Source organism: Rhinoderma darwinii, chromosome 5 (genome assembly GCF_050947455.1).
Source record: "Rhinoderma darwinii isolate aRhiDar2 chromosome 5, aRhiDar2.hap1, whole genome shotgun sequence".
NCBI classification, from domain to species: Eukaryota; Metazoa; Chordata; class Amphibia; order Anura; family Rhinodermatidae; genus Rhinoderma; species Rhinoderma darwinii.
In genome coordinates, this window is record NC_134691.1 from 325,650,659 (window position 1) to 325,673,603 (window position 22,945).

General features: G+C 44.0%; 1 protein-coding gene across 2 annotated transcripts in view; it reads right to left on the reverse strand.

The window, feature by feature from the left end:
- MINDY3 (MINDY lysine 48 deubiquitinase 3) overlaps positions 1-22,009 on the reverse strand; it is a 96,609-nt gene extending 74,600 nt beyond the window's left edge. The window contains exons 1-6 of one of the 2 annotated variants that reach the window (XM_075828745.1): positions 21,921-22,009; positions 20,958-21,166; positions 20,416-20,495; positions 18,845-18,905; positions 16,455-16,622; positions 7,327-7,378 (exon numbers count right to left, since the gene is read on the reverse strand). In XM_075828745.1, coding sequence (XP_075684860.1) covers positions 7,327-7,378; positions 16,455-16,622; positions 18,845-18,905; positions 20,416-20,495; positions 20,958-21,054 — 458 coding nt within the window. In that variant the 5' untranslated portion in view covers positions 21,055-21,166; positions 21,921-22,009. Of the gene's footprint in view, positions 1-7,326; positions 7,379-16,454; positions 16,623-18,844; positions 18,906-20,415; positions 20,496-20,957; positions 21,167-21,920 lie in introns of those variants that run through there. The other variant, XM_075828746.1, reaches the window with a different exon arrangement.
- Between the last annotated feature and the right edge of the window lie 936 nt (positions 22,010-22,945).

A 22,945-nucleotide genomic window follows, 5' to 3' on the forward strand; every position in this document is an offset into this window, starting at 1 on the left:
TATATATATATATATATATATATAGCTAAGGCTTCTCTCACACCTCCGTTACTATCAGTTTACCTCTGTTCCGTTAGAGGAAGAGAGGATCGATACATTAAACGGAAAGCAATGGTTCCGTTAGAATTACCATTGATTTCAATGGTCATTTTGTGTCAGTTGCTTTCCGTTTGTCTCCGTTCGCCAGGTTTCCGTTTTTTGAATGGAAACGAAAGTTCTGCAGACGGCACTTTTGTTTGCGTTCAAAAAAACGGAAACCTGGCGAACGGAGACCAACAGAAAGCAACTGAAACCAAAGAATTACCATTGAAATCAATGGTAATTCTAACGGAACCGCTGCTTTCCATTTAATGTATCGATCCTCTCTTCCTCTGACGGAACAGAGGTAAACTGATTGTAACGGAGGTGTGAACTTAGCCCAAGAGAAAGCTTAAAGGGTGACTAAACGTTCAACAAACTTGACATGTGATGTGTCTATGACAAGTCTATGAGCCGGTACTCCGCCACATCGGCTTTCTAGAAAAAGCCGAACAGAAATGAAGCGGCTCAGCGCTCACACGAACGCTTCTGCAGCTTCGTCTTATCGATTGGTGGGGGTCTCAGTGCTCGGACCCCCACCAACCAAAACTTCTGACATGTCTACGACACGTCAGAAGTTTGTTGAACTTTTAGTTACACTAACAAAAAATGTCTAACTTGATAGCAGGAGACCTCTCAAGGACTTCTGGGAGATTGCTGGACTTTAGGAGGAAATTCTCCACAAACTTTTATCAAATATTATAAAACCGCGTAAGTGTCTGACCACATTTAAACACCAAGTCACAGTTTACATACGGAATTAATATAGATAAAGTTGAGTAATTTAGCAAATCCATTACATTACTTATCCAGTGCTGATCTTGAGTTACGGTCTATATTATACTCCAGAGCTGCATTCACAATTCTGCAGTCTTCAAAGTTTTAATTTCCCAGTATTCCCATTCTCTGGAAAGTCTTTACACCAGGCATTGTACAGTAATCTGATGCAGAGAAAAGGAACTGTCCCACTCCATTTTAGGAGCTCAGCCTAGCGTTAGGGATGTGTCTGAAAACAAGCTTGCTGACTGTTTCCAATGATAACCAGCAGAACAGCACTTGACTATAAGAGGAGGAGCGCTAAATAAAAAAGGGGTTATCCAGGATTTTTTTTTAAAAACGGCATAGGGGATGGGGTAAAATAATTAACTAGCAGATACTCACTGCATGGAGTATCCCCTGTTCCAGCGCTGAAGCCCCGTGCGCTGCAGTTTAGGTCCATGAAGCTCCTGCAGCGGTCACGTGAATGCTTCAGGAACTTTAGGGATTGGAGTTGTGGAGAACGGGGCCTCAGGACAGGAGGAGGGGCACTTTATAGGGTATCTGCTGGTTTTTATATTACACCATCCCCTACCCCTGATTTCGAAAAGTTCTGGATAACCCCTTTTAAACCAATGTATTTTACAAAGAAGTTACTCAACTTTTTGTGTTCATTGTACTCGTATATAAACTGTAAGTTGTGTTGAAAAGCAGATAAAACCATTATAGAGAAAGATCCACATGACTGCATCCCCTAATAGTTATTACATCAGACACGTGACCACAATATGCCATACAGTGCCATACTATACTGCGTGTAGTGAGCGGGCCACAGCCAAAATGTTTGCAAGCAGCTGCAGGCGATGGGGGAAGGGGAGAAGCGGTGACTTGTTAGTTTTGCAGGGATTGCCTAAGATTAAAGGGATTCTCCATTAAACTATAGGACAAGCCATTACATATGCAAGCATGCAACGAAAGAAACGGGGGAATAGTATTACACATGAAACAGCCATGCCATCATTTCAGATGTTTCTAGATTTGCCTCTATACCGACGTGTCCAGAGAATAACCGGCTTTAGCTATCGAATATCTATGCCTTTCCTGAACGCAGTAGAGCTCCCTCTAGTGGTGGCTGTGGGCAGCTAGAATTATATCATTTACCCCTTGGCAGTATGAAGAGAATCTCATATACTGTATGTCAATGAGGTCACCATGTTATACTATATTGTGTAGGAGAAATGTTCAGGTGTCGGCAACTACTTTTTGCCAGGGGTCTCAAATACTAGCACAGTAACCCTTTAAGCACCGGCCTATTTTTGGTCATTCCAAGAGCCATAAGTATTATTTTCCCGTCGATGTAGTGATATAATGAGTTGTAGTTTATATTGCCAACATTTTGGGGAAAAACCATTATATTTTTATATCTAAGGGGTTAAAATGGCAAAGGAAAGAGGTTTTTGTTATCTCAGCAGGTCTCGCGTTGTGCCAGCGTGATCTCCCTGACGTAAATGTATGTAATGTAGCCCCTAGGCGAGGAAATTTAAGTCAAAGTGCTACAGGGGTTAAACGACCGCGGAGAGAGAATCCCTTTAAGGCCATGAATTTACTAGATGGTTTTAATCCCAAAAAGATATAAAATGATGTTCATAAGCCGAGCTACTCTATAACCAGAGTTCTTCTATCCCATCTACACCCGGGCAGTATATACTGGTTGTACGTGGCACATTCTTCTGTAATCGTCCTTATACAAGTACACAGTAAATGGCTCATTTAGGAGCAAATAAATGTCCCTATTGAATCTCCTGGATGGGAAACAGTCCTAAGTGTAATGGTGTACAGATGTGGAGATACATTATCGGCTCGTCGTCATTTACACTCTATTTTATAATGTTTGCTATTCCTGGGGCCCCACAAGCTCAGTCTATGAAGACATAATGGACCCCACATGATGAATTGGTGGAAATTCACCCAACGTCAGCAGTTCTTGTGTATTCTTGTTAAATGTTAGTATAGAAATTACACAGCAAGATTTACAGGTAAAAACGTACATGTTGTGACCTATAGGAACAGGTCAGATATTTCCGCTATTAAAGTGCACTGGAATAAGATGAAGTTAGCGGCGAGCCTTTCTCTTATAATAACCGGCGACCTGTGTCACGTCACTAGGGCAGGTTTCCATCTTCTTTAAAGTCAGATTTAGTAAATTCATGTATTCCCCATAAAATAACAATCCTGAGGTATCTTAGTACTCATTGTTGTGCTCTCCCTCTGCTATTCCTCCTGGAAATGAATGAATGGACAACTTGTGTTTTTAGTCACCGTCAATTGGGGGCGTGCACCTAGACACTCAAACTGTCCAATCGATACCGAGACAGAGTAGACCAGGGGTCTCAAGCACGCGGCCTGCAGGCCGCATGCGGCCCCTGGGGCTGTCATCTGCGGCCCGCGGGACACAGAGCCGCTAGTACAGACTCTGCTCCGGGACTCTGGAATTCCCTGACATCGCTGTCCACATATGGACAGCGATGTCTGGGGCTTCCCCAGAGCCAGAGTCCCGTGCACAGCGCTAGTATAGGCTCTGCTCCAGGACTCTGTGGAATTCCCAGACATCGGTGTCCATGTATGGACACACGATGTATGGGGCTTCCCCAGAGCCGGAGTCCCGTGCAGAGCGCTAGTATAGGCTCTGCTCCGGGACTCTGCGGAATCTTCTGACATCGCTGTCCACATATGGACAGCGATGTCTGGGGCTTCCCCAGAGCAGGAGTCCCAGTGATGTCAGGAGCACATCTGGAGTCCCAGGAAGAGCCTACTAGCGCTCTGCCCAGGACTCTGGCTCTGGGGTTGCCCCTGACATCCATGTCCATATATGGACAGTGATGTCAGGAGCAGAGCTGGAATCCCAGGCAGAGTGCTAGAAGAGGCTCCGCTCCAGGACTCCATCTATGGGCAAGCCCCTGACATCATTGGCCATATATGGACATTGATGTTAATGGCTTCCCCAAAGTTCTGGCACAGAGCCTATACTAGTGCTCTGCTCCGGGACTCCGGCTCTGGGGTTACCCCCGATATTACATTCCGGTCCAGGAGGATCCCCTGACGTCACTGTGTATGGATAGTGACGTCAGGGGCTCCAACAGTAGAGGAATCCCCGGCCAAAGCGTCAGCAACGCTCTGGCTGGGGATTCCACTCCTAGAGGGAGCCCCAATGGAGCCATCTACTTGGGGTATGTGTGGCAGCATCCACAGAGGGCACTGTGGCAGAATCCAAAAAGGGGCTGCCCAATCTTGACATGTGTCTCCCAAATACGGCTACTGAGCCACCGGACTGTATTTAGCGACACTCAAGCAGGAAAGCTGGATGGTTGAAATAAACACGTGGAGAAATATCTCAAATTTTAAACCTAGCGCTATTATTATAGTAATGTAGTATTATAGTAGATCAAATAACCTATTAATTAACAATAATTTTGTATCAAATTTGAAAGTAATGCGGCCCATCAACTTCCCATTTTTTCTATATGTCGCCCACTTACCCAGCCGAGTTTGAGACCCCTGGTGTAGACGAAGGACATCCCCATAAAATAAAAATTTTGGAGCATCTTCTGGGTAAAACAAGTATTTACTCTAGAGTCAGGAGAGGTGACAGCTCCTATTTAAACTTTCCAGTCTATCACTGGACATGAAAATGGCATCTTATTATGGAGAAGGTAACAGTCCAAGGGAACTAATATCTGCAGCAACTACCCTGGTAGCAATTTTATAGTTTATGTATTTGGCTATTTTCCCAACCATAAAAACCTTACTTACCTGCGGTCTCACAATGCAGAGATCCTGGGGTCCTGTTGGCTTTTACCTTCTGGATCATGACACCCTATGAATTATTTCAGCAACCCCCCCCCCCCCCCTATTCTCTGTGTATATAGATACTACAACTTATAGCAGGAGAAGCATTTATATATTTATACAAGCACTAATTAAAGTCCTCTGTTCCAGGGTTCCTCTGTTCCGGCTCCTCATCTCTTGGCCAGAGTGGAGAGCTGTTACAAAGAGTGTCTCTCTCTCTCTCTTTGGAAGACTTGACCTGTATTACACAGACAACACATTGATATGAATGGACACTGTGTAATGCTTAATTCGGCCTGCGGAGGCGCTGCAGGGAAATTAAGCACTTACTGCCAGGTTTCCCCACAGATTAGAGGTGATTGCTGGGGGTCCAAGAAGGTGGGGGGAGGGGGCACTATGTGATCAGTTTATGGACAAGTGACTCTAACAAGAATTGTCCTAAGTGAAGAATCCCTCTAAAAGGCACAATAACCTATTCTGAGCTCAAAGTTGTCAGGATCCAGAGAAGCCGGCCAGGAGAACGCCTGAGATTTCAGCATTGTGGGGCCCCAAGTAAGATTTATCAATCGATACAATAGATCATCAGACTTAATAGTTTTTATAAAACAAATGTTCTTACTAGACATGAGAAAATAATACGATAAATTATAGTGTAATACAGCTCACCGAACATGAAAGAAACTACCCGTATAGATTAAAACGTAACTAATCTTTTTTTTAAATCTTTTGACAGGTCAGTGACATATCAGAAGTTTTGATCGGTGGGTGTCCGAGCGCCGAGACCCCACCAAATCGCTAAAATAAAGAGGCAAAAGCGCTCGGGTGAGTGCGGTGTTGCTTCGTTTATGATGGACTTTCCTTAGAAAGCCGAGTGAGCGTTGTACGCACCCAGACTTTCTATTAAGCCCGTACACCGCTCAGAGGAATGCCGATCAGAAACGGAGCGGCACAGCGCTTGCCATAGCGCTTCTTCTGCTTCGTTTTAGCGATCAGTGGGGGTCTAAGTGCTCAGACCCCCACCGATCAAAACTTTTGATATGTCAGTAAGATACGTCAGAAGTTTTTTAAAAGTTTATTTACCCTTTAAAGAACATCTCCCCCGAAAATAAAAGAAATGTAAGACTTTGACTTGTCTTCATCTATAAAGTTGTTCTAGATCATATTCTGCTATTTCTTAGGCTGCATTTAAACAGTTTTATCCAAAGTCGGTGGAAGGAGCCTGCATTTCTTGCCAAATACAGGGGGAAAAAAAAAATGTTTATGCTCTCCCATTTGTTTTGCCAAGAAATATGGGGTCCTCATCTGTAAAAAGTACACTCCAGGTAAAACTGATACACTGTCTAGCGCAGGGCCTGAGGGGGCGGAGCATGACAGAGCATCCAAGAGAATGCTGTGTCATGCTCCGCCCCCTCAGGCCCTGCACTAGACATAACACAATATCAGTTTAGGCTTGTTCGAAGAGGTATTCCAGCTAGATACATTTATCACCTATCAGTGGATCACTGGGGGTCCAACCACGGTGAGGAGTTTATACGGAGATATGGTCGGGCATGTGTGCTGCGACATAAAAAAAAAAAACTCTATGGAGATTATGGAAACCGCTGCGATCGGTGGGGGTCCCAGCAATCGGACCCTCACCAATCTAACATTCACTAGTTAGGTAATATATGCTTCTAGCTGGAATACCCCTTTACATATAATGTTGTATTCACAATGCCGTATTAATCTGGGTCTGGGAAAAGCTGGATGACAACCAATATGGCTGCCTTCACAACTTTCACCTCGCTTTCTTACAGTCAGGAATGGCCAAATGGCCTTTTGCAGCGGTACGTCCGCTATATCCATTGTTCCACACAGGCACCCTAAGAAACGGCAGAAAATAGTTTTTAAAGGGGTATTAATATCTTAGGTCTAGGACTTATTTCGAGAACACAGCTCCCCCTGACTTTGCCTGGTCCTGCATCCAGATGGAGACTGTGTGAAGCATTGCTGCTGGCCACCTCTCCGCATAGACCCCCGTCTGGATGCGGCAGGGATGGGGGATACCGGTTCTTAAAATTGGAGCGGGTCTCTGCTCTGGGATCCACATCTACCAGACATTTATGGCCTATGCCATAAACGTCTATCCCTTTAACAACTTCTCAGGGTAGAACAACTCAACAACTTGAATTCACACTTTGCATGCAGTGTATGTTGGAGGTATACGTTGTGTGAATATATGCATATAGTGGCATCTGTCATCCAAGGGTTCCCATGTTGAAAAAAATAAAAATAATAATAATATACACCGCACCGTATGCAGTTTTTTGCCTCTCTATGGAATAGCGCAGCAAATTACACTATTAAATACAGTTGAACAAAAGGTTATGAACGTAAACCAGCCTGACCGAGGACAGAAGGACACACAGTCGGCCTCCGCTGGGTGAACGGGAGCCTATGGATATGTTTGATGTATGTGGCGAGAGCTTTCCCATCAGATGTACATTTACTGGTGACTCGTTTTGGGGGGAAATGGTCTTTAAAAAAAAAATCCAGTGCGTGACTGTGAGGACACCCTTGTATTTGTAGTGCAGCAGCACAAGGAAGACACGATAATAACCCCCCTCCCCTCCCCTCCCCCAGTATAAATGTTTCAACGTTACTTACTGAATTAATGCATGAAATCTCTCAAAGCCAATCTCCTCTGCAGCCAAGGCAGCTACACATAAAAGACACTTTTCAGCACTATACAGCAATATAATACACACAATACACACTACAAGCTACAGTGATCCAGCTCAGATAACAGGACGTCACGTGGATGAAGGAAGAGAATGGAGGACACCGAAGACCGGCCAGGAAAACACAAGCCACAAAGCCAAATGCATGGAATTTGAAGAAGATGACCATTTAAAGGGGAAACTTCAGATAATAGAAGTCAGAAGTCCCTATTACACCGGTCGATAAAATCGGCCGATGCAGCGAGTGCCGATCAGCGAGACATCGTTGATCGGCACTCGTTTGCTGCTGTCACACCGAGCTGTGGATGGGGACGAGCGGTCGTTACTCCGATCCCTCGTCCCCATACATAATCATTATGTCGGCAGCGCGTCTACCTGGGAGATGTGCTGCCGACAACGATAATATTTCACTTTTTTAAAACAATACGACCAGCAGATGATCCAGCGTTTGCTTGTTCATCTGCTGATCGTTCCCGTTTACACAGGACAATTATCGGCAACGAGTGTTATATGAACACGTGTCTGCCCGATAGTCGTCCAGTGTAAAATCTCCTTTAGGCCCCATGAACACGACAGTGGCCATGATCACGGGCCGTGCTTATGGGCAAGACAGGCCGCAGACAGTCATCCGCAGTTGCGGGCCGTGCTAGCATTATAAAGTATGGGAGCACGGTTCGTATAAACCAAAAATAGGACATGACCTATTTTTTACGCATGCTTTCTACGGCCCGGACACCTTCAGTAAATATACAGGAAGGTGTCCGTGACCAATAGAAATGAATGGGTCCATAATTACGGTCGTGTGCATGGGGCCTTCGTGGCCGCTCCTAGAATCGGTACGATGAATACGAGAGTCGTTACACTGGATAGCAATCGAAAAGAAAATGGATTCCTGTCCATAGTTTTGAATTAAAGGGATTCTCCCATCTTAGACAATGGCGGTAATGATACATCGCTAGGATATGCCATCATTGTCTGATCGGCGAGGATACGAACACTGGGACCCCCACCAATAGTAGGATGAATACGGCAGTGCTGCACTAACTACACAGCACCAGTTCTGGAGATTTTCTGCATGAGAAAATGTCTTATTTACCAGAGCCGATTACCCCTTCATTCTAGCGATCTGTGGGGGTTTCAGCAGTCAGATCCCTACCGGTCCATATATATATATACTACAAGCCACCATTAAAGTAACGAAACTCTTAAAAAACTGTTGACATATAGTGACATGTCAGAAGTTTTCATCAGTGGTGGTCCGAGCACTGAGATCCCCACCGATCGCTTAAACGAAGCGGCAGAAGTGCTCAGAGGAGTGCCGGGCCGCTTAGTTTCTCAACGGCTTCTCAGAGCAGTGTACGGGCTCAATAGATAGACTAGGAGTCCGTACACCGCTAGCTCAGCTTTCCAAGAAAAGCCGATCAGAAACTAAGCGGCACAGCACTCACCCGAGCACTTCTGCCACTTTGTTAGTGATGTGTGGGGGTCTCAATGCTCGGACCCCCACCGATCAAAACTTCTGACACGTCAAATCTTTTTTTAAACCTTTAGATCATATTTGTATTCCCCATAAAATATCAATGGGTTAGCAAATTTTATTACAACTCTACATTTCCTCTGTTATTCCTCATGTAAAAGTATGAATAAATTGACAGCTGGGTGTTAACATTCCCCTTATCTGGCGTGTCCCTACACACGGACACGGTCCAATAAGGTCTGTAAAGGTCCAGTTGTCAATGTATACATTACCAGGAGGAACAAACAGAGGAACGGCACAAAGCAGAGTTGTAGAAAAAGATAGCCCACTTATTTCACGGGGAAATTATTTACTAAAGCATTTAGTAACATTTGATTTTGACACTTCAATTTCTCAATAAATGCATGTTACTTCCCCTTTAAATGGTATAATGAACTAGGAATACATCTAACATCTTTGGCACATTCTCAATTAGGTCTCTCAGCCGCTGGGTAGTGTCACAGTCTATCTGTATATAAACCGCTTTTCAGCTTTCAAATCAAAAGGGACACCATTCCCAAAACCACGGACCGATACCAGAACTTTACACATCTCCTCATATTACAGTTTGTGTGCAGTGATGTCAAAGAGGACCGATCACCTCTCCGGTCATGTCTGTTTTAGTAAATACTTGTATTTCCCATGACATAATTCTGGAGCATCTTTCCTTTGAACTCTAGGTTGTGCCGTTCCTCTGTTATTCCTCCTAGAAAATGAATAAAAATAGACATCTGGGTGTTACCAGTTGGGGGTGTGTCCCTAAACAGACACTATCCAATCAGTGCTGACAGAGTGACTGTAGCGACACGCCCATTAACAAGGGGAATGGTAACACCCAGTTGTCAATCTTTTCATAAATTTCCAGTAGGAATAATAGAGGAACGGCCCAATGCAGATCTCTAAGAAATTGTTATTTCATTGGGAATTTGAGTATTTACTCAAACAGACTTGAGAGCAGATAGATCCTCTTTAACCACTTAAAGCTGAGAATCCGTTAAACAGGGAAGTGTCCTGCGATCTTGGAGCTGACCCCTCCCATCTTGCCGTGATTGACAAGTCTGACGCCTTCTGCGCCAGACATGCCAGCTTGAAATTTCACACCTGCACCGTACTGTGGTATACCGACGTATGGGTATTGGAAACGGCCTCTTGAAAGCATTGGCTTCACTAGCTGTCCCAATGGGGCGTGCGCTATACCAATGGGGCGTGCGCTGTACATATCTCTCTCTCTCTCGGCAAGATGGGAGGGATTGGCTCAGAGATCACAGGATACAGCAAGTGGACAATTCTATAGTAAAACTCATAGGGTACAGGAGATGTATGAACTTTTTTCTAAGCGCCGCTGTACGATTTGCTGGCACACGGGTTTAGAAATCGCCCTCTAGCCCCTGTATAGCAGTTATAGCATTCAGTGGGGTCAAAACTGCCAACAGGTTCCCTTTAATGGGTTAAATGATTAGCCCACGTCGAGCCTTTACAGTGATTTCCATTGGTGCCGTCTGCCCGTCACTTCATAATGAAGTTAATCATCTCAGTAATTATGGGAACCGCGTTGAGGTTTCCTTTTGTATTAAGACAAATCTACAGAGATGTAATGAGTCAGGAGCGCAGCCCACGGCCGACATTTACCGGGGGAGAAACGGCAATCGTTTTATGCTTGGAGTCCCCTTTTGTCAATACTTATCGGCTGTCAAGCAGCACAATTTCTACTCCTGATGCGCAAATTGTAATTATGACAAATATAAAAAACTTTTTGTACTTTTAATATTAACCCCTTGCAGTCAGACATACTCCCCGCCTTCCAAGAGCCATAACTTTTTTTTAATTTTTCCATCAATGGAAATGGTGAGGGCTTATTTTTTTGCATAAGTTGTAGTTACTATTGGTACTAAAGTAACATATAACGTACTGGGTAACTGAAAAGAAAAAAAAAAAAGTCTTTGTGGGGTGAAATTTGGGAAAAAATAAAATTCCTCCGTTTCTTTCTGGCTTTTGTTTTTACGTCTTTCACTGTGCGGTAAAAACTTCAACTTGATACTGCTGGTCAATACAACTATGGAGATACAAAATGTATATAGTTGGTTTTTCTTATGTTTTACTAATATTAAGAAAAAACTATTTGTTAAAAAAAGCCAGAACTTTTTTTATTTTTCGTCATTTGAGCGGTGTGAGGGTTTATTTTTTGCGGGTCGAGCTGTAGCTTTTATTGGTACCATTTTTTAGCACAACATTTTGAACGCTTTATTAAATCTTTTTTTTTTTTTTTAGAGCCAAGGTAACCAAAAAAACAGCAATTCTGGCGTTTTAATGTTTTTGGTTTTTTTACGTCGTTCACCGTCCAAGTTAAAGAGACTCTGTCACCAGATTATCAAACCCCTGTCTCCTATTGAATGTGATCGGCGCTGCAATGTAGATAACAGTAACGGTTTTTTATTTTTTGAAAAACGATCATTTTTGCCCAATTTATGAGCTATTTTATATTTATGCAAATGAGCTTTTCAATGGACAACTGGGCGTGTATTGTGTTTTTTTATTGTGGGTGACGTCACGCGGTGTCTGCAGTGAAAGAAGCTGGCTGGGAATGATGACGTCACCCACAGGTCCTTCAACCTTGGCGTCGGAAGAGAGAAGACACCACAGCTCCAGGCGTACAGTTGAATTTGCAGCAGCATCACCATGTGCAGGTAAGCATAGTAAACTCCCTAGAGACGAGCATATTAACCTTTTGGACGCCTTTCAGCCGATGTATCTTCTTTGTCCGACGACAAGGTTGAAGGACCTGTGGGTGACGTCACGCTGTGTGTCTTTCGTGAAAGAAGCTGGGTGGGAACGATGAGAAGTGTATGCCGCTGATTTGTCAGCGTCATACACTTCTATTCACAACGCCCAGTTGGTAAAAACACAATACACGCCCAGTTGTCCATTGAAAAGCTCATTTGCATAAATATAAAATTGCTCATAACTTGGGCAAAAATGATCGTTTTAAAAAAAAAAACAACATAACTTTGCTGTTATCTACATTGCAGCGCCGATCACATGCAATAGGAGACAGGGGTTTGATAATCTGGTGACAGAGCCTCTTTAAATAATGTTATATTGTAATAGTTCAGACTTTTACCGATGCGGCAATACAAAAGTTTATTTTTTACATTACTTGAAAGGAAAAATGGGAAAAGTTTTTTTTTAACTTTAAATATTTTTTCATAGACTACTAAATACTTTAATTATTTTTTCACTTTATTAGTCCCCCTAGGGGATTTGAACCAGCGATCGTCAGATTGCAATGTATTGCAGTGTATTGTTATTTGTACAGGCTACTGAGGCAGCGACTAAAAGGAGGAGAAGAAGGTAGACCTGGGGGCCTCCATTAGGCCCGCGGGCTGCCATGACAATTACCGGCACCCCGCGATTAAGTTGTGGGGTGGCCAATGGGCCCCCTCTTTCTTACAGTTTAGATGCCGCAGTCACTATTGACAGCAGCATCTAAGTGGTTAAACGGCCAGGATCAGAGGGATCGGTTCCTGGCCGTTAGTGCGAGTTGTCAGCTGTAATACACAGATGATACCCGCAGTGTATGGAGCGGGCTCAGCGCATGAGCCCGCTCCATACTTCAACCCCCACACCAGGACATACTGGCACGTTCTGTTGGGTCAAGGGGTTAAATCAGATATGAGAAAAAAAAAAGTTCTCTAAAATAAAAAAAAGTTAAACAAGTACTAAAAGAGATGATGAAAAGAAGATTTTCCACTTTTACTTCTGCCTTCCTTGCTTCCTGCCTGACATACATTGGCGGGAATCAATCAATAGCTTTGGTTGTGTTATTTTGGCTTAGAAAAGTTGCAAATCATGACGCGCGCCACATTTGCTACTTTTCTCAGAACTCGGAAATTTAGGCAAAATTCTGCGCCTGCTCATAGCAAATGTAGATGGAATTTTCGACGTATGAAAAGCCAGTCTGAAAAAATCTGCCCCCTCGTGTTTCAATCCCTCACAATTTTCAAGGAGGCGGCCTGGACAATGTAGCCTCACAACAACACGGCTGCAACGTTCCATTTGGAATTTTTAGGCAGATTTTCCTCTGCCTGCACGCCGATTTTCGCTACGTTTTTCGCCCATGTGCATAAACCGCCGCGAAATACGCTTTCTCTGCCTCCTATTGATATCAATGGGAGGTCAGAGGCGTAAACGCCCGACAATAGGGCATGTCCCTTCTTTCTCCCGCGAGACTGTTTTACCGCTCGCGGGAAAAAGACGCCTCCCATTGAAATCAATGGGAGGCATTTTCGGGCCGTTTTTGAAGAGCGTTGCAACGAGGTTTCCGCGTCAAAAAACGCAGTGTGACCATAGCCTTAAAGAGGCTGTCACCAGATTCTCAAACCCCTATCTCCTATTGCATGTGATCGGCGCTGCAATGTAGATAACAGTAAAGTTTTTATTTTTAAAAAACGTTCATTTTTGGCCAAGTTATGAGCTATTTTATATTTATGCAAATGAGCTTTGAAATGGACAACTGGGCGTTTTTTTTCGTTATGTCCAACTGGGCGTGTATTGTGTTTTTAACTGGGCGTGTTTATGTGTATGACGCTGACCAATCAGTGACCAGTCAGCGTCATACACTCAACATCTGCACGCTCCTCTCCTGAAATATTCTGTGCTGCTGTGAACTCTGCTCTTACCATTACTTAGCTCCTCCACTCCTGTCCTCAATAACACCTTCACATGATTATTTCAAGAGATGAGCGTGCGGATCTTGTGCGGGGTGGTGACTTGCCAATCATGTGAAGGTGTTATTGAGGACAGGAGTGGAGGAGAGGTAACAGACTGGTGGCCAAGGATAGTAAAACAAATCCTAAAAAATTCTTCAAGCATATAAATGCAAAAAAGCCAAGGTCTGAACATGTAGGACCCCTAGATAATGGTAATGGGGAGTTGATCACAGGGGATCAAGAGAAGGCAGAGTTACTAAATGGGTTCTTTAGCTCTGTATATACAACTGAAGAAAGAGCAGCTGATGTAGCCGGTGCCAGTGCTGTTAATATATCGGCTGATATACTGAATTGGATGAATGTAGAGATGGTCCAAGCTAAATTAAATAAAATAAATGTGCACAAGGCTCCGGGACCAGATGGGTTACACCCTAGAATTCTTAAAGAGCTTAGTTCAGTTATTTCTGTCCCCCTTTTCATAATATTCAGAGAATCTCTAGTGACTGGTATAGTGCCAAGGGACTGGCGCAGGGCAAATGTGGTGCCTATTTTCAAAAAGGGCTCTAGGTCTTCCCCGGGTAATTATAGACCAGTAAGCTTAACATCCATCGTGGGGAAAATGTTTGAGGGGCTATTGAGGGACTATATACAGGATTATGTGACAATAAATAGCATTATAAGTGATAGCCAGCACGGTTTTACTAAGGACAGAAGTTGTCAAACTAACCTAATCTGTTTTTATGAAGAGGTAAGCAGAAGTCTAGACAGAGGGGCCGCTGTGGATTTAGTGTTTTTGGACTTTGCAAAGGCATTTGACACTGTCCCCCATAGACGCCTAATGGGTAAATTAAGGACTATAGGTTTAGAAAATATAGTTTGTAATTGGATTGAGAATTGGCTCAAGGACCGTATCCAGAGAGTTGTGGTCAATGATTCCTACTCTGAATGGTCACCGGTTATAAGTGGTGTACCCCAGGGTTCAGTGCTGGGACCACTATTATTCAACTTATTTATTAATGATATAGAGGATGGGATTAATAGCACTATTTCTATTTTTGCAGATGACACCAAGCTATGTAATATAGTTCAGACTATGGAAGATGTTCATGAATTGCAGGCAGATTTAAACAAACTAAGTGTTTGGGCGTCCACTTGGCAGATGAAGTTTAATGTAGATAAATGTAAAGTTATGCATCTGGGTACCAACAACCTGCATGCATCATATGTCCTAGGGGGAGCTACACTGGCGGATTCACTTGTTGAGAAGGATCTGGGTGTACTTGTAAATCATAAACTCAATAACAGCATGCAGTGTCAATCAGCTGCTTCAAAGGCCAGCAAGATATTGTCGTGTATTAAAAGAGGCATGGACTCGCGGGACAGGGATGTAATATTACCACTTTACAAAGCATTAGTGAGGCCTCATCTAGAATATGCAGTTCAGTTCTGGGCTCCAGTTCATAGAAAGGATGCCCTGGAGTTGGAAAAAATACAAAGAAGAGCAACGAAGCTAATAAGGGGCATGGAGAATTTAAGTTATGAGGAAAGATTGAAAGAATTAAACCTATTTAGCCTTGAAAAAAGACGACTAAGGGGGGACATGATTAACTTATATAAATATATTAATGGCACATACAAAAAATATGGTGATATCCTGTTCCTTGTAAAACCCCCTCAAAAAACAAGGGGGCACTCCCTCCGTCTGGAGAAAAAAAGGTTCAAGCTGCAGAGGCGACAAGGCTTCTTTACTGTGAGAACGGTGAATCTATGGAATAGTCACCGCAGGAGCCGTCACAGCAGGGACAGTAGATGGCTTTAAAAAAGGGTTAGATAATTTCCTAGAACAAAAAAATATTAGCTCCTATGTGTAGAAATTTTTCCTTCCCTTTTCCCTTCCCTTGGTTGGACTTGATGGACATGTGTCTTTTTTCAGCCGTACTAACTATGTACTATGTAACTAAGACTGAGAGCTACGTAATGGTAAGAGCAGAGTTCACAGCAGCACAGAATATTTCAGGAGGAGCGTGCAGATGTTGAGGAGTGTATGACGCTGACTGGTCACTGATTGGTCAGCGTCATACACATAAACACGCCGTGTTAAAAAACACAATACACGCCCAGTTGGACATAACGAAAAAAAAAACCGCCCAGTTGTCCATTTCAAAGCTGATTTGCATAAATATAAAATAGCTCATAACTTGGCCAAAAATGAACTTTAAAAAAAACAAAAAAACGGCACTGTTATCTACATTGCAGCGCCGATCACATGCAATAGGAGATAGGGATTTGAGAATCTGGTGACAGAGCCTCTTTAAGGAGAAGCGATCAGATCATGACTTTTTTTGCCTTTGGAAAACCTTGCGGTTGTGGAAATTCCTTGATTGACTGCGGTTGGCAGTAAATCATCCTGACCCATCTTGTTACAATGTATCAGTTCAGGCAAAGCTGCGATCACACATTGCAGTTTTGCCGGTGAAACGGCTGCGTGTGAACGCAGACTTTTTTTTTAGTCCAGAGTCGCTGTTTTTTTTTTAGTCGATCTGAGCTCTGGTTAGTATAGGGGGTGGTGGAACAAGAATCCATATGTTACTAATTGGGCATATGGACAGGGCTGGTCCTTATGGGACACCCCTTCAAGCCATTGAAAATCTAGTGTTCCAGAAGTTTCAGCAGCACCAGATCTCATATCTGCACATAGAGGTAGAAGTTTGACAAGTCACTGCGGATTTACAACCCAGTACGAGAATGTGCCAAAGATGTGATCTGTAGGATTGGTATATGGAAGACGTCAGAACCGCCATGAATGAGAGAGACAGAGCGGTGGAAGCTTACAGGGCTGCTCGCCAGGCTGACTGCTCTCTGCAGGGAGGTCCCGTTCAGGTTGCGGAGTGGTTTTCCCTTTCGGCCAGGTGGCCAGGCAGTACGAGCCGGCGCTATTCATGCTGGCGATTTCCAGAATGTCACTCAATGTTTGACACAAGACGTCTTTCTGCTCATCTTCTACATTTCAGCATAAAAAAGACAAAAGCAAAGCAGAAAAACGGTCAAAAGATGAACACAAAGTTGTAGGGTGATCGTATAAAGAAATGGCTTTCGGATGATCAGCTGTGTCATGTCTGACAATCTGGTAACTAGGGTTATACTGCCTAACAACCACAGACGTTTCAATGGGGCTGTCAGGCAGCGCGTCCCCAGCAACCAGTCCCGCTCTCTGATTATACAGACCCTCTGCTCAAAGCAAAATTCCCACTGAACTGAGGGTAGAGACAAGGGCGGAGGCGGCTTGACAGGAATTAATCTGTGAATGTCTCTACCTTATACTGTCGCTTTAAAGGGGCTTTCGGGTTTTATAAAAAATAATGCTTAAAGAGGATCTGTCACTAGTTTAGTAATGCCCTATCTCCTCGCTACTCTAATAGGCGCCGTCACACTGATAATACCAGTGAAAATTGTGTCCCAAAACGTTTATGATTTTAAAAGTTAAGAGCTTTTTTCTAAATATGCAAATGAGGCTATACTAGACAAGTGGGCGTCACCACCAGCGATTCTCCTGAGGCGGAGCCTCCTCACAGCCTCTGACGCTGTCCTATCAGCATGAAGCTGCTTCACACAGTGTGAGAGACTGAGGCTGGAGGGAAGGGGGATCACTTCAAATAGCCATATCTCCAACTGTGGACCCCCTGGAACAGCTGTTCTGGTGTCATATGAAAGAGGAGATTCTAATCTTTCATATGGCACAAGGATCGCAGTTCTAGCTGTGACACAACTGGAGATATCGCCAGTTGAATACACAGTCGGGAATGGTAGCTGTATACTTTATGATCACACTGTGTGGCTGGGCAGGGAAGGGGGGGGGGGGGGCTTTATGCTGATTGGACAGCGTCATACAGAAAACATTACACCGCCCAGAGTGAAAAGAAAGAGTCACCTCCTATTTGGCGATTAGAACCAAATTAGCATATTTACTAAAATGCTCCTAACCTTGCAAATAATTTACGTTTTTTGTTTTTTTTAAGACAAATTACACTAGTTATCAGCATCATAGCGTCTATTAGATTAGTTAGGGAATTAATAAACGGGTGACAGATTTTCTTTAAGTAGTAGAAAAATTAGAAGTTCTATAACTTTCTAATATACTTTGTGTGTCAATTCCTCACCATTTAAGATATTTGTTTGCTGTCAGTGAATGAGAACAGTCCTGTTTACATTCAGAGCCTGCATAACTCTACATACCTAGTCCTGCTCTCAGCTGAGAAGTGGATATAATTGTATGGAGTCTAGACAATGCTCAGTGAGCTAAGCACATCCGCAGCTGCACAAATCTCTCTGGTAGTTTGCTACATTGTATCAGTCTGGAGTCCAGGCTGTATAGAGAATGCTGTGGGCTGGAGACTGATACATGTATCCACTTCTCAGCTGAGAACCTGACTAGCTATGTACAAGGTTTGCTGCCTCTGAATGTAAACAATAGTGTTATCATTCACTGACAACAAATACCTTGAAAATGGTGAAGAATTGAAACACAAAAAGTACATGAGAAAGTTGTAGAATTTTTAATTTATGCACCAATTAAGCATTATGAACATAAAACCTGACCCCTTTAAGAGGAACTATTTTTTAAAAAACCTTTTGATTGGCCATAGAGACATTGTTCTGATCGGTGGGGTCAGAGTGCGAGACCTCCACCGTCGTTGAATGGGAGGTGCAGATGCCCTCAGTCGAGGTTCCTGCACCTTCGGCTGTAATCCGCGCTCCTTGTTAGGCGGTCCATGTGATCCGTCTTCAGCTTAATAAGGAGCGCTGATTACATCTGAGGATGCCGAGAGCTTCTGTACCTTTGTTTCAGCGACTGTGCGGGTCTGAGCACCCGGACCCCCTCCTATTAAAAAACTTCTCATATGTCATAAGTGTTTTGAAACTAGTTAATCTTTTTTTTGTAGTCAATTTTGGTTGAAAACTGTCAAAGAAAACATGTAAAACATCAGAATGCTTAAATGCTATAAAAACCTTAGTCGTCTTTTATTTATTATAAAGATATGTATTTTAGCATAAAAATAACTTTGTAATATACGTTTGATTAAAAATGTTGCTGTTTTACTTCTGCCGCTTCTATGTATCTACTGTACATAGAAGCTGCAGAACGCCGCTATCAGCTAAATCTCGCTGACACTACGGGATTCCATAGCTTATAAGCTGTACATTTGCTTCATGAAGGGATTTACCTTGACAACTTCTCCAGTTAGACTTCTCAGAAGTGAAGAGCAGATTTTTCAGCAGAAAGGCCTGCGGTAATAAACATAAATAATGATGAGGTGAGGCCTGATCAAGACACAACACAAATCACATTCTAAATATAGTTATCAGACACCGTAGACGCTCTTGATATGGTAAATTACCCATCACAGTATGGATGATAGACGTTACATTGCTGGGGGTCCGGTCCCTTTCGGCTGTTAACGTAACTTCCATAGGGGCATGGAGGGGCAGCGCACGAACTCCTCACCGTGGTCGTGCTGGTGAGCAGGAATGGAGCACTCAGGGTTTCCATACTAGCGATCCATCAAATATCGATCACATCTAAGTTGATGAATTTAGATGTGATGGATATTGGGTGGATCCTGTGTCTCAAAGACACATCGACCGGCTCTCAGTCGAGCCGTCAGTTGAGTTGAACTGACGGAATAGGCCGAGAGAGAACGATACAGCTTCTATGTATACCGTATTTTTCGGACTATGAGACGCCGTTTTTAGCAAGAATAAATCTTGCTAAAAAGTCCCTGCGTCTTATAGTCGGCAGTCAAGGGACCCGCTAGTGCCGTCCCCCTGACCGCTTCTTACTTAACCCCTTCCCGACCCACGATGTGCCGGCAAATCATGGAGCGGGGATGATGTTTGGAGCGGGCTCACGCGCTCCAAAACATGAGCCCGCTACATACACTGCAGGTGTCAGCTGTGTTTTACAATGGACACGCTGCTCTAACGGCCAGGAACAGCGATGGCGCTGTTCCTGGCCGTTTAACCAGTTAAATGCCATGGTCAATAGCGTCCGCGGCATTTATAGGGGTCTTCCCATGAAGGACATTTATGACATAACCACAGGATATGTCAGATAGATGCGGGTCCCACCTCTAGGACCCGCACCTATCTCTGGAACGGGGTCCCATAAAACCCGTTCTATCTTATTCGCTCCGCTGTCTCCCGGCCACTTCCTGGTCAGGAGTTACAGAAACAGCCAAGTGCTCACTGAGCTACGCTGTTTCCATAACTCCCATAGAAGTGAACGGGAGTTACGTTAACTGCGTAGCACCGTGAGCTACGCTGTTTCCGGAACTCGGCAGCTCTGAAAACACCGTACATTAATTAGTTACGGAAACCGCGTAACTCGCTGAGCTATACGGTTTCCGTAACTCCCATAGAACTGAATAGTATTTACGGAAACAGCGTAGCATGCTACGTTGCTTCTGTAACTGCCATTCACTACTACGGGAGTTACGGAAACAGCATAGCTCAGCGAGTTACGCTGTTTCCGTAACTCATCCATGTATTGCAGTGGTAACGCTGGTTCAAGTCCCCTAGGGGGAACTATTAAAACGTGTAAAAAAAAAGTTAGATACATTTTCAGGAGTGTAAAAAATATAAAATGTTAAAAAAAAAAAAAAAAAAACCCCTTTTCCCATTTTTCCCCAAGCACAATGTAAAAAAAAAGTAATAAAAAAAAAGTAATAAAAAAAAAATCGTATGTACCAAAAAAATAATAAAATTCAAATATATTCAATGCGCTTGGAGAACATACCTGTACGGGTGCAATAACGGCACACGGGCCACCTTCAAATTGCTCCAACGCTGTCGATTCCGAGTCACTGAAAACAAATCCTACGTAAAAAAAAAGAAAAAAAAAAAAAAAAAGAAATCAGCCCGCAAGCTTTTCTTCCTGAATAATAAGATAAGAAGAGGCCGGGAGGGCTGGTATTATTATACTACAGACAAGTACTTGGGAATACTGGGAACCAGTAAGCAGCACTCAATGCCAAGCATCAGCTGCAAAAGCCAAATTACATTTTTGGGTGCATAAAAAGGGATAAAAACCTGTAATTCAAATAGAATATTGTCCCTTTCAAAACCTTAAATACGGGATGAATTTTAGAGCTCGAGACTGAAGAAACTATTTATAAGAGCTGGAGGGGGTTCTATGGGGGGGGGCTACTAAATTCATAAATGGGATGGGATGATTGGTTCCTCTTATAAGAAAAGGCTGTCAAGAATGGGTCTTCTTTTCTAAATGATTATAATAAACGTTGAGAATTATATCCCCCACCTTCCGATATCCCCGTTTACCTTGTGTCCACCGGCTGAAGATGGAGTCCACCAGGCCTTTGCCATTTTTCTCTCCCCACACCAGATTAACCAGCTCTTTATTCGATTCTGACATCATCGACCCTTGAACTTCTCTTCTCTCTGAGAGTAAAGATGTTGCAAACGTTTCGCTCTTTTCCACATGAAATCCCTTGACGCCGCCCCAAGTAAGAGCAGAAAAATATCAGATCCTGAGGATGAAACAAAAGGAACAACAGATGAGAAACCTGGAATATCGGTGTCCTGTACGATCAAGACCAATGGCGGTCAACCGGTGACTGCGGCTCCATCAGAGGGACATTGTGGTCCTCAGCCAAAGCAGGGACCAGGGTTAAAGGTCATCATATTGTGGCAGTGCTGAAGTATGAATTGTTAGGGTAACTCATGAATAGTCCACATTTCAGAAGACAAAAAATAAGTAGATAATTTTTATTCTTTAGAGGAGACCCGGCGGATAGATCTTCCTTTTATGTACATTATAAAAAACGTAACAATGTAACAGCGGCAGAACTCTGACACCTCGGACTAAAGAATATTCAACGTGAGCCGCACCGATCAAATCAAAGACACACAGTGACACCTGCCACCTATAGCCAGTGGCCAGCATGAGAACACCAGGGGCCGGCACAGCAGGGTCAGGAGCTGGTACAGGGACATTAGCAAGGCTGGCACATCCACAAACAGCTGCAAAGGCTGGCACAGAAAAGCACCTAAAGCTAGAATTGGTAAACCTATGACACCTGGGGGTGGCATGCAGAGTGCCAGGGCATCTATGGCGGACACATGTACATGTGTGACAAGTGAGGCTGGTATAGGGGAACCTATGATGGCAGGACAAGGAGGGAGGGGGGCCGGACGGACCAGGATAGTATACACGGGGTGAGGGGCAGTACAGTGCGGGCCTCGTATTCCCCGTTCCCACGCACCCTCTCCCCCGGCACGTACCCAGCTCCTGGCTCACACTCTCCGCAACAGTCACATCCAGGCTCCACTGACTCAGGTACAGGACAACCGGAAGCGGAAGTCACTGGGGAGGGGGCGGATCCATCTCCTTAGTTACACAACCGCCTGTCATTCAGCGTCTCCCCGGCCGCGGGCTGTGCGCTGTGTATACCGGAGATACTCTATAGTCCTGCACACAACGTATACATGTATCTTATACACAGCCGGGGGACCTGCAGGACTAGTGCCCCAATACCTGCCACAGTGACCCCATATCAATGCCTGCCAGAGCTACATAACAGTGCCAACCAGAGTGACTCCATAACAATGCCTGCCAGAGCTACATAACAGTGCCAACCAGAGTGACCCCATAACAATGCCTGCCAGAGCTACATAACACTACCAACCAGTGTCACCATAACAATGCCTGCCAGTGCTACATAACACTACCAACCAGTGACCCCATAACAATGCCTGCCAGAGCTACATAACACTACCAACCAGTGACCCCATAACAATGCCTGCCAGTGCTACATAACACTACCAACCAGTGACCCCATAACAATGCCTGCCAGAGCTACATAACACTACCAACCAGTGACCCCATAACAATGCCTGCCAGTGCTACATAACACTACCAACCAGTGACCCCATAACAATGCCTGCCAGAGCTACATAACACTACCAACCAGAGTGACCACATAACAATGCCTGCCAGAGCTACATAACACTACCAACCAGTGTCACCATAACAATGCCTGCCAGTGCTACATAACACTACCAACCAGTGACCCCATAACAATGCCTGCCAGAGCTACATAACACTACCAACCAGTGACCCCATAACAATGCCTGCCAGAGCTACATAACACTACCAACCAGTGACCCCATAACAATGCCTGCCAGTGCTACATAACAGTACCAACCAGAGTGACCCCATAACAATGCCTGCCAGTGCTGAATAACAGTGACAACCAGTGTCCCCATAACAATGCCTGCCAGAGCTACATAACACTACCAACCAGTGA